The 15,266-nt window shown below is 50.5% G+C and overlaps 1 protein-coding gene across 7 annotated transcripts in view; it reads left to right on the forward strand.

The window, feature by feature from the left end:
* SGF29 (SAGA complex associated factor 29) overlaps positions 1 to 15,266 on the forward strand; it is a 215,530-nt gene that overhangs the window by 96,356 nt on the left and 103,908 nt on the right. For all 7 annotated transcript variants that reach the window (XM_078652345.1, XM_078652347.1, XM_078652344.1 and 4 more), the window contains one exon: positions 12,571 to 12,700. In XM_078652345.1, coding sequence (XP_078508471.1) covers positions 12,571 to 12,700 — 130 coding nt within the window. The remainder of the gene's footprint in view (positions 1 to 12,570; positions 12,701 to 15,266) is intronic.

The following is a 15,266-nucleotide window of genomic DNA, read 5'->3' on the forward strand; positions in this document are numbered from 1 at the left end:
CTGCCACCCTTTAATGATGCACTTTCAGATGTCCTTTTGAGCACCTGGTCCAGGCCCAACAAAGGGGCTCCTCTGGACAGGAAACAGGCCCGACTCCATCGCCCGGCCCAGGGCGAATCCATTTTCCTCTCCCAACCCCTAAAAGCTTGGTTGTCTAAGCCTCTGCTTCCCATAGCGCATTCCCTTCCGGACAGAGAATCCAAGAAACTGGAGCAGTTTGGGAAGATTTTCTCTTCCGCCAGTTCAGGGCTACGGTCTGTGAACACCGCATGCCTCTTGGGCCGTTTTTCCCACTCTGTGTGGGATACAGTGGCGCAGGTGCTGCCTCAGTGTCTGGAGGAGGCCTGGACGGTGCTCTCCCAAATGATTGCAAAGGGGAGAGATGCAGCCAAGTTCACAATTCGTTGTGGCCTTGACACCGCTGACTCGCTGGGCAGAGCTATTTCCACGACAGTCACACCTGGCTGAGGACCACTGGCTATTCTGGGGCTGTCCAGAACACTCTGATGGACATGCCTTTTGATGGCACTCGCCTTTTTGGCGACAAGGCAGACAGTGCATTGGAGTGTTTTAAGGACAGGCGCACTCCTTTGGCTTCTGCTTTTCGATCCTTTCGTGGCCAAGGAGAGGGCGCACAAACATGTTAGTTTCAAAGCCACAGGCCTATGCAGCAACAGTCTCAGTGCAGCTGCGGATGTGGGGCCCGCCGAGGTGGGACACGGGCCCAGCGGACGGGTCAGTCCACCACCTCCCCTGCCACCACAATCTCCAAACCTTCTTAGCCCGGTGTTTCAGGCCCACCAGACGCCGGTGGGCGGCAGGATTTGCCATCACCTCCCCCACTGACACACCATTACTTCAGACAGGTGGGTTTTACAGATAGTCCCACAGGGCTACTTCCTCCCCTTCGAGACTACCCCTCCAGCTATGCCACCTCAGTATCACTGCATGTCGGGGATCACTTGGCACTTCTCCAGCAGGAAGTTGCGGCCGTCTTGGCCAAGGGGGCCATCGAACGCGTTCAGACGCCAGATGTAGGTCGTGGTTGTTACTCCCACTACTTCCTGGTTCTAAAGGTGGACAAGGGCCTTCGTCCTATCGTAGACCTTTGGAACGTCAATCAAGATGCTCACACTTGCTCAGGTCTTGTCTTCCCTAGGCCCGCAAGTCTGTATGGTGGCGTTGGACTTACAGGACATTTATTTTCATATTCCCGTCCTGCCGGCCCACCAGCGTTCCCTGTGGTTCACGGTAGGCCATGCGCACTTTCAGTTCTCCGTGCTCCTTTTTTGCCTTACCAGCGCCCCTCGGGTGTTCACGAAAGTGCTGGCAGTGGCCGCAGCTCATCTGCACAGGTCAGGGGTTTCAGTCTTCCCCTATCTCGACGACTGGTTGTTGAAAGCGGGCTCGCCCCAGGCAGTCGTCTCCCACTTCCAAACTACAGCCGACCTCCTGCATTTGCTGGGCTTCTCCATCAACGTGCCGAAGTCGCACGTGATTCCCTCTCAGAAGCTCCTTTTTATCTGAGCGGTTCTGGGCACATCGCAGTTTTTGGTTTATCCTCCCGAACAGCGAGTCCGGGACACGCGGGCTATGATTCCGATCTTTCGGCCCTTGTCCTGGGTTTCGGTCCGGATGACCTTGAGGCTGATGGCCTCCTGCATCCTAATGACCAATCATGCCAGATAGCATATTCAGGCTCTGCATTGGAACCTGAAGTTTCAGTGGGCGCAGCATCAAGGGGACCCGTCCGAGTACGTCCAGATCTCGGAGGGCGCTGCATGATTTTTGCAGTGGTGGCTCACGAACCAGCATTGGGTCAGCGGCAGATCACTCTCCCTTCCCCAACCGGAGCACACTGTGGTGACGGATGCGTCCCTCCTGGGATGGGGCGGCTACATGGGAGAGGGGAGATCAGAGGCCTCTGGTCTCCGGCGGAGTCCAGGCTCCATATCAACCTTCTGGAGCTCCGGGAGATCCTTCTTGCACTGAAAGCATTCCTTCCTTCTGTCAAGGGGAGAGTTGTGCTGGTGTTCAGACAACACCACCGCCATGTGGTACTGCAACAAGCAAGGCAGGTTGGGGTCGTGGACCCTATGTCAGGAGGCTTTGCGTCTCTGGACATTGCTGGAACGTCATGGCATTTCCTTGGTGGTTCAACACGTGGCAGGTACTTTGAACGCCAGGGCGGACGAACTCAGCCGCATGATTGATCACGAATGGCGTCTTCACTCTGAGGTGGCGCAAGGTCTCTTTAAACAGTGGGGAGAACCTTGGTTAGATCTGTTCGCCACCGAAGGGAACGCGCAATGTCAGCAGTTCTGCGCGTTGGACTTTCCAAGGCAGCACTCGCTCGGCGACGCTTTTCCTCACGAGTGGAGTTGCAGTCTATTGTACGTCTTTCTGCCTATATCCCTTCTACCTAATTGCTGAAGATCAGGCGCGACCTGGCCCAAGTCATTCTTGTGGCCCTGGACTGGGCTCGAAGAGTTTGGTATCACGAGCTACTCAGTATGAACGTGGATCCCCCGATCCGACTGCCTCTTCGGGAGGATCGTCTGTTGCAGCAGCAGGGGCGGTCCTCCACCCGAACTTGTTCAGGCACCACCTCCTTGCGTGGAGATTGAGCGGCGACAGTTGAATCCATTTGACTTGCCTCCTGAAGTCCATGATATCATTCTGGCAGCCAAGCGTCCCTCCACTAAATCGGTATACGCTTCCAGTGGGACTGCGCGCCCATTCCACCAGGGCGACGGCAGCCACTACAGCAGTAGGACTTGGTGTCCCCGTGCAAGACATCTGTCAGGCAGCTATGTGGGCCTTGCTGCACACTTTTACTAAGCACTATTGCTTAGACAGCCAAGTCCGGAGAGATGGCTTCTTTGGCCGTTCTGTTCTCTGGGACTTCCTGGTGTGATCTTGGTTTGCAGACTCGCCACCAGGGTTGGTATTGCTGGGGTATCTATTCTAAGGTAAGGAATCTATCACTAACGTGTCTTTTTCAGATGCACAAGTTACTTACTTTCGGTAACGATATGTTCGAGGCATGTGGGCTGCTAAATTCATATCTTAGCATATCTTAGCATTAGATCGCCGCCTAGTGTTGGGTCCGGATGATCGCACATTGTTGTCCTGGAAGAGTCTTCGAAGTATCCTGAGATAGGTGGCTCCTCCCCTGGACTACAGTGCGCATGGGCATCGGCTCCATCCCCAGATTGTTTTTTTCCGCCATTGGGTTCGGATGCGGTCTCGACTTCTCTCTGTCGGAACCGAGTAAAACTAACTTTTTAAGGCCAAAAGGCCTTGTATTCATAGCGTCGGTATTGTTTGCGCACGGTCTCGAGTTCTTCCGTCTCTTGGAGTCGGATTCAGCGGAGTTTTTTCACTCTTCGAACATCGAGGCCTTCTCATCGCGACACGACCGCTACTTTTCAACATGGAGCGGAGTCCGTTTAAGTTCTGTCCGCTCTGTGGGTCTAAGTACCCACATATAGACCTGCACCCGGTCTGTAACAAATGCCTTTCACCGGACCATGACGACGGCAAGTGCAAGGCCTGCGCACAATTCAGGTCTAAAAAGACTCTCAAGCTTCGGCGCGCGGTGCGCCTAGAGGCCAGACAAGCGGCCCCGGATCCCGAAAACATCCTCGGCGACCAAGAAGAAGATGAACAGGGTCATCATCTCCAAATATCCCCACCCGAGACGGAGGTCGAGGCGGATCCGGTAGACGACGACGGAGTCGTGGGTCAAGGCCTTGAATACGTCGACGAGGTAGGGGACGTCGAAGAGATTTATGGGGCCGCGGCTGATAGCTCAGGGGACGAGCTATGCCCCGAAGGTTTCGAAGATCACGATCGGGTCACGGGATCGCCAGTTGGCCTTACCCAAGACCCCGTACCGCAAGCCACGGCCCCGCCTTCAGGCCCGGCCACGGACATACTTGCTGGGCAGGCTGGATCGAAACCGAAACCGAAACCTACGGTATCGACTGCACCTAAAATGGCCGACCCGAAAACGAAACTTATGGACTCGAGCGTCCCTAAAATGGCGGCCGGGCCACAGAAAACTACTGCTCCCGCTGCCGCATCGGCTCCGTCGGCCTCCGGTCCACAGAAGTCGAAGAAATCGGTCGATTCCACAGGGTCAAAATCAGCGCCAGAGGAGGGCTCCTCTAAAAAGGGTGGTCGGCACGGATCAACCGCTGCGACACCGTCCAAGCACGCCAAGGCCAGCGGCACGGCTCCGGTTCCGACTGGGACTCCGTTAGTCGGTCGCGTAGTGGAGACGGAGGCGACACAAGCACACGGATCGAAGGCTGGCACATCTGCGCATCGATCCAAGGACTCTGGGTCGGCGGCAACTGCATCAGCGTCCAAGACTCAGAAAGGCCACCATGAAGTCGGATCCGAGGGGAAGGTCAAGACATCCTCGTCAGCACCGAAATCCACTGAAAGTGAAGCGTCCCTCATCGCCGCTTCGCTACAGAGAATCAGGGAAAAGGACGCTGCTACGTCGGCTCCGATGCCATCGCCTCAGACGCCGAAGGACACTCCGGCAAAGCCTAAGAGTAAGCTTCTCTTCCTTCTGCCGCCGAAAGAGGCTCCAAAAGCCTTTTCTACGAAATCGACGCCAAAGCCGTCGGATTCTTCTACGGCAGGGGTACCTTCAAGTCGAGTACTCGAATCAGAGGACGATTCGGAGCACTTCATCGACGCCAACACCGGCAAATTAACCCTATACAAGAGGAGGATCACTTCAGAGCCTTTGGACTCCTATGTCATCCCACTAAAAAAGAAAAGGTTTCCTCAGGACGCTTCTAGCCTCATAGAACCTACCCAGCCTCCTCCAAGAAGGAGCCCTACTCCCTCACCAGAACACTCTGAGGGTGAGGGATATGATGAAGATGACCAATACACCTTCCCCATCAATGAACCAGATGCACATCCAGATTCATATGATGACATTGGTGACCAAGGCACCCAAAGTGTGGGGCAAGACCCACAGCCTTTCAGTGCTCGTGCATCCCCAACGGAGGATTCTGCAGGTTTTCATGCACTCATTGAAAGGGCAGCTGCTAATCATGATGTGGACATGCATGCTGACCCAGTGGAAGAGGACTTTCTCTTTGACACTTTTTCAGTCTCTGAAAGAACTGTGAAAACGATGCCTATGCTCAAGGCAGTCCTCAAGCATGCAGCTGACATCTTTAAAGAACCTACCAGAGCGAGAGTGGTCAATCCACGTATCGAGAAAAAGTACAGACCAGCACCTGCGGACCCTGCATACATTCGGGGACAGTTGCCACTAGACTCTCTTGTGGTCGCGAATGCCAGAAAACGGGCCAACTCCCAGACTACGGGTGAAGCTCCTCCCCCAGACAAGGAGTCCAAGGTGCTAGAGGCAGGGGGCAAAAGAGTAGCTGCACAAGCTGCCAACTTTTGGCGTATTGCAAATACACAAGCACTCTTAGCACGTTACGATAGGGCGCACTACGACACCCTAGAGCAAATTGTACAACACCTGCCTCCGAAGTTTCAAGAGGGCACCAAACTGCTTATAGAGGAAGGGAAACTGATCTCCAACGCAGCCATCAAGTGTGCACTTGACGCCGCAGACACAGCAGCTAGGGCGATCAACACTAGCGTCATGCTGAGACGACCAGCTTGGCTCCGCATATCAGGGTTTAAACCTGATATTCAGACAACCATACTTAATCAGCCAGTCAATCCTGATAGACTGTTTGGTCCAGATGTTGACACCACCCTCGAAAAGATAAAGAAAGACACAGAAACTGCTAAGTCCATGGGAGCCCTACAATCACAACAGTTTCGTGGCAATAATTTTCGTCGCTCAGGTGCACGTGGAGTCACCAGAGGACAAATGGGTCAACAATCGCAATTCTCCAGAGGTGGAGCACAATCCTCGTTCACAAAACAGAACAAGGGAGGTTACAGAAATAACAGCAACAGAGGTTGCGGCAGAGGAAACAACAACTCCCGCTCCTCTACCCCAAGCAAACAGTGACTCTCTGTCACTGCCCCCCGACCACTTAACACCTGTCGGGGGGGAGACTGCAGCAGTTCCTGCCCGTCTGGAGAAACATCACCACAGACAGGTGGGTGCGACAACTGGTCCAGTATGGTTATTGCCTAGAGTTGAAATCCACCCCACCCAACATTCCACCAAGGCAAAGGCCTATGTCCGCAGAGCACTTGCACTTATTGCAGCAGGAAGTAGTGGCGATGCTGCACAAAGGCGCAATCGAGCTCGTGCCGGTGGGAGAGGAAGGCACAGGGGTATATTCCCTGTACTTCCTTATTCCAAAAAAGGACGGATCTCTCAGACCCATTCTAGATCTGCGTCCCCTCAACCTGTACATACTATCAGAACATTTCCATATGCTTACACTGCAACAGATTCTTCCCTTGTTAAACAAAGGGGACTTCTTAGCAACCTTAGATCTCAAGGATGCTTATTTCCACATTCCACTACACCCGTCCCACAGGAAATACCTCAGGTTCACTATCCAAGGCAAGCATTACCAGTTCAAGGTCCTACCCTTCGGAGTCACCACAGCCCCAAGAGTGTTTACCAAGTGTCTGGCGACAGTAGCAGCGCACCTCAGGAGGCAGAACATCCATGTCTACCCCTACCTGGACGACTGGCTTGTTCAAGCCAAGTCGGAACAACAGTGCGCCGCGGACATGTCGACCACCATTCACCTCCTTCACAATCTAGGTTTCTCGTTGAACTACCCAAAGTCGCATCTTCAGCCGGCACATGTCCGGCAGTTTCTAGGTGCGACGATCAATACCCTAACGGCCATGGCTCAACCAAACCAAGTCAGGATAGACAGCATGCAGTCTCTAATCCAGAAGTTCAGACCACAACACTCGCTTCCAGCGAGAGTGTTCATGCAATTGATAGGCATGATGGCCTCCTGCATCTTCATAGTCCCTCACGCACGGTTACATATGCGCCCGCTCCAGGAGTGCTTAGCAAATCAGTGGACACAGGCTCAGGGAAATTTAACAGACCTAGTGTTGGTTACCAGTCGGGCATTCGACTCTCTGCATTGGTGGACTCCACACAACCTTTGCAAGGGCCGACTGTTCCAGGAGCCAGTGCCACAGGTTATCCTGACAACGGACGCATCTCTCCAGGGATGGGGAGCTCATCTGGTCACTTACACAGTGCAGGGACTATGGACGACGCAGCAACAAAAGATGCACATCAACTATCTGGAACTGATGGCAATCTTCATGGCGATCAAGTCCTTCATCGTACATCTGTGCAACAAGGTAGTGTTAGTCCGGACGGACAACATGACCGCGATGTACTACATTCAAAAGCAGGGAGGCACCCACTCGCCACAGCTGTCTCATCTGGCTCAGAGCATGTGGAAGTGGGCCATTCAGAGGAACATTTTCCTCATGGCAGAGCACCTCCCGGGAAAGGACAATCAGATGGCGGATCTGCTCAGCAGATACAGCCATCAAATGCACGAGTGGGAGTTACACCCATCTGTACTCCACCCGTACTTCCAGCAGTGGGGTCATCCGGAAATAGACCTGTTTGCCACAAAAGAAAACGCAAAATGCCAACACTTTGCCGCCAGGTTCCCTCACCCACAGTCGCAGGGGAATGCGATATGGATGAACTGGTCAGGCAAATTTGCGTACGCTTTTCCGCCAGCCCCTCTGATACCGCTGGTGGCAAGAAAGCTAAGGCAGCACGCGATGACTCTCATCCTGGTTGCTCCAACGTGGGCTCGCCAAGCATGGTACACCACGTTCCTCGAACTCTCAGTGGTGCCGCATCAAAGACTGCGCCTCACGCCCAGACTTTTAACGCAGAACCATGGAGAAATTCAGCATCCAGATCCGCAACAGCTCAACCTGGCGATCTGGCTCCTGAAGTCCTAGAGTTTGGATACCTTAACCTACCTCCGGAATGCATGAACATCATCAAGGAGGCAAGGAAGCCAACTACCAGAGCATGCTATGCTGCGAAATGGAAGCGTTTTGTCATTTACTGTACAGCCAATGACATCAACCCGCTAGATGCATCTATCCCTGACATCATTTGCTATCTGTTGCATCTTTACAAGTGCAATCTAGCGTACACTTCCATTCGGATACATCTATCCGCCATAGCGGCTTATCTTCAGAACAGGCAGCATCTCTCTGTCTTCAGAGTGCCTGCCATTAAAGCTTTCCTTGAAGGTCTGAAACGTGTCATTCCCCCAAGAACACCACCAGCTCCGGTGTGGAACCTCAATGTGGTCCTCACCAGACTGATGGGACCACCTTTTGAGCCACTGCACTCGTGTGAACTCCAGTTCCTAACGTGGAAAGTAGCTTTCCTAATAGCTATTACGTCACTGAGGCGTGTTAGTGAGCTACAAGCGCTCACAATCCAAGAGCCTTTCATTCAGATTCATCCAAATAGAGTAGTGCTACGCACTAACCCCAAATTCCTTCCGAAGGTGGTGTCACAGTTTCATCTCAACCAAACTATTGACTTACCGGCATTCTTTCAAAACCCACAAACAGTGGCGGAAAGAATGCTCCATACCTTAGATGTACGGAGGGCGTTGATGTACTACATAGACAGGACACAACCCTTTAGAAAAACAAAACAACTTTTTGTTGCCTTCGCACCACAACACAAAGGCAACCCTATTTCCAAAGCAGGAATAGCCAGGTGGATTGTTAAGTGCATCCAAATATGTTATCAAAAGGCCAAGCGCACTCTAACGATACCCCCAAGGGCGCACTCCACACGCAAATTGGGGGCATCCATGGCTTTCCTGGGGAACATTCCTTTAGAGGACATTTGCAGAGCAGCCACGTGGGATACACCACATACCTTTACAAAACACTACTGTGTTGATGTGCATTCCAAGCAGCAAGCTGCTGTAGGACAGGCTGTTCTCAAGACACTCTTTCAGGTTTCTGCAGCTGGCACGGGCAACCGCCGCTGATGGAGGGACTGCTATGTATTCTATGCTAAGATATGAATTTAGCAGCCCACATGCCTCGAACTGAATATGCTACTTACCAGTATGCATCTGTTCTTGGCATGTAGGGCTGCTAACATTCATATCGCCCACCCTCCTCCCCGGTGCCTGTTGCAGCTGCAGATATACTATTGTATTCAGTCATTAGCATGGACATCCTTTACACTTTTCACTCCATCTTCTGCCACAATGGCGAAAAACAATCTGGGGATGGAGCCGATGCCCATGCGCACTGTAGTCCAGGGGAGGAGCCACCTATCTCAGGATACTTCGAAGACTCTTCCAGGACAACAATGTGCGATCATCCGGACCCAACACTAGGCGGCGATCTAATGCTAAGATATGCTAAGATATGAATGTTAGCAGCCCTACATGCCAAGAACAGATGCATACTGGTAAGTAGCATATTCAATCTGTAAGAGACATTATTTAGTGATAAATTCCTTACCGACCCACCCATCCTCCCCATTCTGCGAACAGATTTCTAGGGATAAGGTCATCCCTTTCAGGGCCCTAGTTTCAATGCACCAGTGGTCAGTATCATGCTTGGCGCTGCATTCCAGGAAGACGGTCACCCAGGCCCTCGTCACCAGCCGACTGGACTACGGCAACGCCCTCTACGCCGGAACCACCGCCAAGCTCCAGAAGAGACTCCAGCGGATCCAGAACGCCTCAGCCAGACTCATCCTCGACATCCCACGACACAGCCACATCTCCGGACATCTGAGAGACCTGCATTGGCTCCCCGTCAACAAAAGAATCACCTTCCGCCTCCTCACCCACGCACACAAAGCCCTACACGATCAAGGCCCGAGCTACCTCAACAACCGCATCAACTTCTACGCTCCCAAACGTCATCTCCGATCGGCCAGCCACGCCCTCGCCGCCGTCCCCCGCATCCGAAGAACGACAACAGGAGGAAGGTCCTTCTCCTACCTGGCTGCCAAGACCTGGAACTCCCTCCCGACCGACCTGCGCCTGACCCAAGACCACCTCTCCTTCAGGAAGATGCTCAAGACCTGGCTATTCGAGCAGTAGCAGCACTCCCGCCCCCCCCCCCCCCCCCCGCCAAGCGCCTTGAGACCCTCCGGGTAAGTAGTGCGCTCTATAAATGTCTGTGATTGATTGATTGATTCCTGGCGCGGAAAGTCATGTACAGAACTGACCGCGCACGAGGTCGGCTTCTAAGTAGCTGCTGCGACGTCATGCCGGCGATCACGACGCCTAAGATGGACGCGGAGCCGCACAACGCCACCTTCCGACGCGCAGGGGTACTGCTGACAAACTTTCCGGATCCAGTCTGACGCTTGGGGGTAATTCCAAGGTAAGGAATCTATCACTTACTAATGTCTCTTACAGATATATTGTTACCAAAGGTAAGTAACTTGTGCTTTAGGGAAAAAACATAGGCCCTGGGTACCTGATTAGCAGGAGCCCAGGGCACACTCAGTCAAAGCACATCAGCAAAAAGTGGGGGCAACTATGCAGAAGGAGGGCACTTTCTCACATGGGCCGTAATATTTTCTCTAAGTTTTTATATTTGCGCTAATGCTACCAAATTTACAACAGGGGCTTTGCATCTATAGCAAGGGTTTAGGGAAAAAAATACTGTGCATCCTACACATTCTGTCAGCCAAGCGCATGTCGGAGCACATACAAACAGCAGCTGTTATGGCTGATACCAACCTCAGAACATTCAGCATGTTCAGAAAAGGAAAAAATACTGTGGAAAAGGTTTAAGGGCAAAGTGGAAAAGGATTCAGCTACCCCTACTGGTTGTGATTTAGTGCATTGTTTCTTCATGTCAGCTGGAAGCCCCATGATTTCTCAATACCCCATGCTGGTGAATATGAGCAACTGTGCCCCTGCACTAACACAATACATAGAAAGCTTCAAAAGTTTGAATTAAATTGTTTACATGAAATAGTAACACTTAGCACATCAATCTAAACAGATAGTGGAGGTACGTAATTCAGTGACAAATAGTCGAGTGAGAAGGGTGAGTCAATTAATAGTCTGTAATTAGAGTGTCCATTTTCTGTTTATTGTTCCGTTTCAAAAGCCAACACGTGTTTCATCGCAAGGAACAAATGCGAATCTTCAGGGCTGGAAAAAGTGGCTTTCGAGATAGGATGTGCTTGTTCAGATAGAACACAAGAAGGGGCGCGAAAGGACCGGTCAATGCGTAGACTCAGGAAAATCAAAATTGTGTTTCCTTTGATTTCGGTTGTAAGGGTATTTACCACAGTCGGGGCGGAATCCCAAGTATCGAATTATAGAACAATAGTATCTTTAGTGTAGAGAAAACGATCTCGGTAATTTGCAGGTTAGGTGGAGACCGGGAGGAGAAAGGTCTTCGTGGTTTGGGCGGGTGCGCTTGTAACCACAGAGTGCCTCGTCCTGACGAACGAAATTCTCCCTCTTGGAGTTTCCCGGCGCCGTGTACACGAAACTCCACGGCGCCGGGAAACTCCAAGAGGGAGAATTTCGTTCTACTATTGTTCTATAATTCGATACTTGGGATTCCGCCCCGACTGTGGTAAATACCCTTACAACCGAAATCAAAGGAAACACAATTTTGATTTTCCTGAGTCTACGCATTGACCGGTCCTTTCGAGCCCCTTCTTGTGTTGTATCTGAACAAGCACATCCTATCTCGAAAGCCACTTTTTCCAGCCCTGAAGATTCACATTTGTTCCTTGCGATGAAACACGTGTTGGCTTTTGAAACGGAACAATAAACAGAAAATGGACACTCTAATTACAGACTATTAATTGACTCACCCTTCTCACTCGACTATTTGTCACTGAATTACGTACCTCCACTATCTGTTTAGATTGATGTGCTAAGTGTTACTATTTCATGTAAACAATTTAATTCAAACTTTTGAAGCTTTCTATGTATTGTGTTAGTGCAGGGGCACAGTTGCTCATATTCATTGCAGACCAGTTTTCTGGTCTTTCTGAGTGGTTGTGAGGTATTACCACTCGCCCCATTGCCTACACCATTTACTCATGTTTTCCATCATCTAGCGGTTACCCAGGTGTGCGCCCAGTGTTTCTGGAATCCTCAGCAGTTGTTTTTTACCCCATGCTGGTGAGGCTACCAATATTCCAAAAAAGCTTTGTTGGACCAATTCCTCATTCACCTTCTCATTCCAGTGATTAAGAGTGCCCGCATCAACCTGATTATTGAAGAACCTGTAAATTGGACCCCCATCAAGCCTGGGATTCGAGATTCCCAAGATAAATAATTGGAGGATTGTTCTGCACACTTTAAACCTGTGGAAGAAACGGAGGAGGAGATATCAGATGTTGTGGGATGCTGGTGGGGCAAAGATTGCCATCCTTATCCAGCAACCCTTTCACTAAATTATATAATCATATCTGCGCTTTCCTCCACAACTTGACTGTTATTGTGTTTCTGTCTCTACGGCACTGACTAGTTGTAATGAGTGGTTATTTGTATTTTCCTAGATGTTGACATTTGCTCTGTGCATCAGTAAGCTCAAAGGGATGTACCTAAAATATTATTTATTTCTCTTCAGCTGCCAAGATCGCAGGTCTGTACAGTGAATCGGAGCCTCCCCGGAAGACCATGCGTCGAGGGGTGTTGATGACTCTGCTACAGCAGTGTGCCATGACCCTGCCGCTCTGGATTGGCAAACCTGGAGACAAGTGAGTTGAAACTTGCCACACGTGCTTACGACCACTTGCTGGACTGTTCCTCTCCCCTCCCCTAATATCCTTTGACCCTGCCCTGAGTACAAGACCGAGGAAGCTCTGGTGTCTGAGGTATAGACCCTCACATAGGGTGACCAGAATTTTAAAGCCATAAACCGGTACATGTCACAAAAATAGAAGAAAGACTACAGTTTTACTTCAAGTGAGCGCACAGAATGACAGCGCTCCTCAGCAGAACATGACAGAACAGGCAGTAAGAACATATATAAAATGCATTTGTAAACCCTGTAGCTTACCTGTTAATTAAATTGCTTCCTTGAAACAACTGCAAACTATCCCTGCTTTGTAAAACATTAAAAATCAACTCCCTCCGTTTTCCGTCGACCCTCTTTCAAAACCGGGACATGAGCTACATTTCTGAAAATCTGCTGGGACAGCAGGTGAAAACTCGGGATCGTCCTGGGCACCCTACCCTCGCATCATGGGGTAAAGATGGTGATTTACTATGATAGAGACCAACACTGTAGTGTGAGACCAGGCTCAGGAGCGTAGCTTCAGGGTGGTGTTTGGGCTGGAACACCACCCAAATAAATGCATTTTTGGCTTGGTAGTTTGGTTGGCTAGGTTTATTTTATTTTTTCTTGTTCCCATTTTACTGACCGGTTTCAATTTCTTCGTTTTTTTAATCGGGAATTTAGGTGTCTGTATATACAGTGAGTGGTGGACCAAACCAGTTGTAAGTCTGCACCTATAGAAGTATTTAGTGACTGGGGGCAGATTTACAACTTTTTGCAATTAACAAACTTTTGTATTATTAGTCTTGGAAAGCCGCTCTATTTTCAGGTTTACAGGAATACTAGCAATTTGACCCGAAATTGTTATGGGATGAATTCTTGGAAATCTTCTAACCACTGTCAATTGGTTCTGGTATATTCTAACTAGACCGGGGCTATATTTTTCAACAAGCCTGCATAATATGTCACACGTAATTTCAAAAATGTAGCTATTACTCCACTTTGGGTAGTTATGCTCCGTTGGAAGTAAAATTTTGAATGAACAGTGCAATTCACAATAAAAATCTCACAGCGATTGGCTGTTAACAGTGCTTTTGTTTAAATGCACCCTTGCACTAAATATTTACATGAGACTGCATAGAATATAGCATAAAACGACAGAATTGCACTTTGCATAATTTCACGTAATTATGTGAACCACTTAAATTTCCAATACCACTAATTCCAACCCATTGATTTTCGCCCATTATGCCACTTTAGACAGAGGTCCAGCGTATGCAAAATAGTATTGACCCGGTTCATCATGTGGACAGTCTGTTCAGAATCTTGGTCATCTAACCTTTCACCCTATAGCCCAATATTTAGTTGGGAAAGTTGAGATTTACATCTCTAGAATCTCACTCACTAAGCCATACCTCTGATGGTGCTCTTGGATGAGGTATATTGGCCCCCCGCCCCCCTCCCAACCATTTAGGGTATTCTAGAGGAGTAAGGGAAATTGAGACCCCCCTACCTTTGTGAAGCTTTGGGGTGTGTAGTCGGCCACTCGAGTGAAAACCAAGTAAATTGGGAAGAAGCACTAGAGACTGAAGGAGCTCTGGGGTGAGGCTTCGATCTCTTCCCTAAGGGGTAGAGATCCCCTTTTAGTACTGGCCAGAAAGGTTTGTGGGTGCCTCTAATCAACCCCTCCAGTACAAATTGGAAGCTATAAGCCAACAGGCACCCTTTTTTATTAGGTCGAGCTGGCGTTGGAGCGCGAAGCGCTCCCGCCAGCGAGACTATAGTCACCTTCCTCCCTGTCAAGGGAGTAACAGCTGTGAACGAGCCCGATACAGACCTGGGCACGAGCCGACCCAGGTCTGTGAACGTGCTTCAAGGTTGAGCAGCTTGTGCACGTTTGTTGGACGTCAGGCGCTGCAAGCGCCAGACCAATTATCCCAGCATGAAACTCTACTTCCTGAGGCGCCACAAGACCAATTATCCCAGCAGGAGTCTCCACTTCCTCAGGCGCCGCAACAATTATCACAGCATGAGACCCACTTATCACAGCATGTCAACAGGCAATTATCACAGCATGAGACCCACTTATCACAGCATGTCAACAGGCGCCCCAGGCTGCTGGAGCACTCCACTATAATTAATGTGCAGTTGAGTGCTCCAGCAGCGTGGGGCGGCTCTCTGCATGCTGTGATAATTATATCTTTGGGGCCTCATGCTGTGATAATTAGGGCGGCATGCTCTATTTGCAGCACTGAACATTTTCAAAGAAGGCCAAGCAGTGACATTCATTGGAGACACTCACCCTCACGCCCTCACCCCTCACACACCTCCTCACCCTCACACACCTCCTCACCCTCACCTTCACACCCCCTCACACACACCCTCACATGCCCTTACCAGCACAGCAAAACACAACACAACATAGCACAGCAAAACACAGCACAGCACAGCAAAACACAACACAGCACAGCAAAACACAGCACAGCAAAACACAGCACAACACAGCACAGCACAACACAACACAGCACAGCAAAACACAGCACAGC

The sequence above is a fragment of the Lissotriton helveticus genome, chromosome 7, assembly GCF_964261635.1.
Source record: "Lissotriton helveticus chromosome 7, aLisHel1.1, whole genome shotgun sequence".
In the NCBI taxonomy this organism is placed as follows: domain Eukaryota; kingdom Metazoa; phylum Chordata; class Amphibia; order Caudata; family Salamandridae; genus Lissotriton; species Lissotriton helveticus.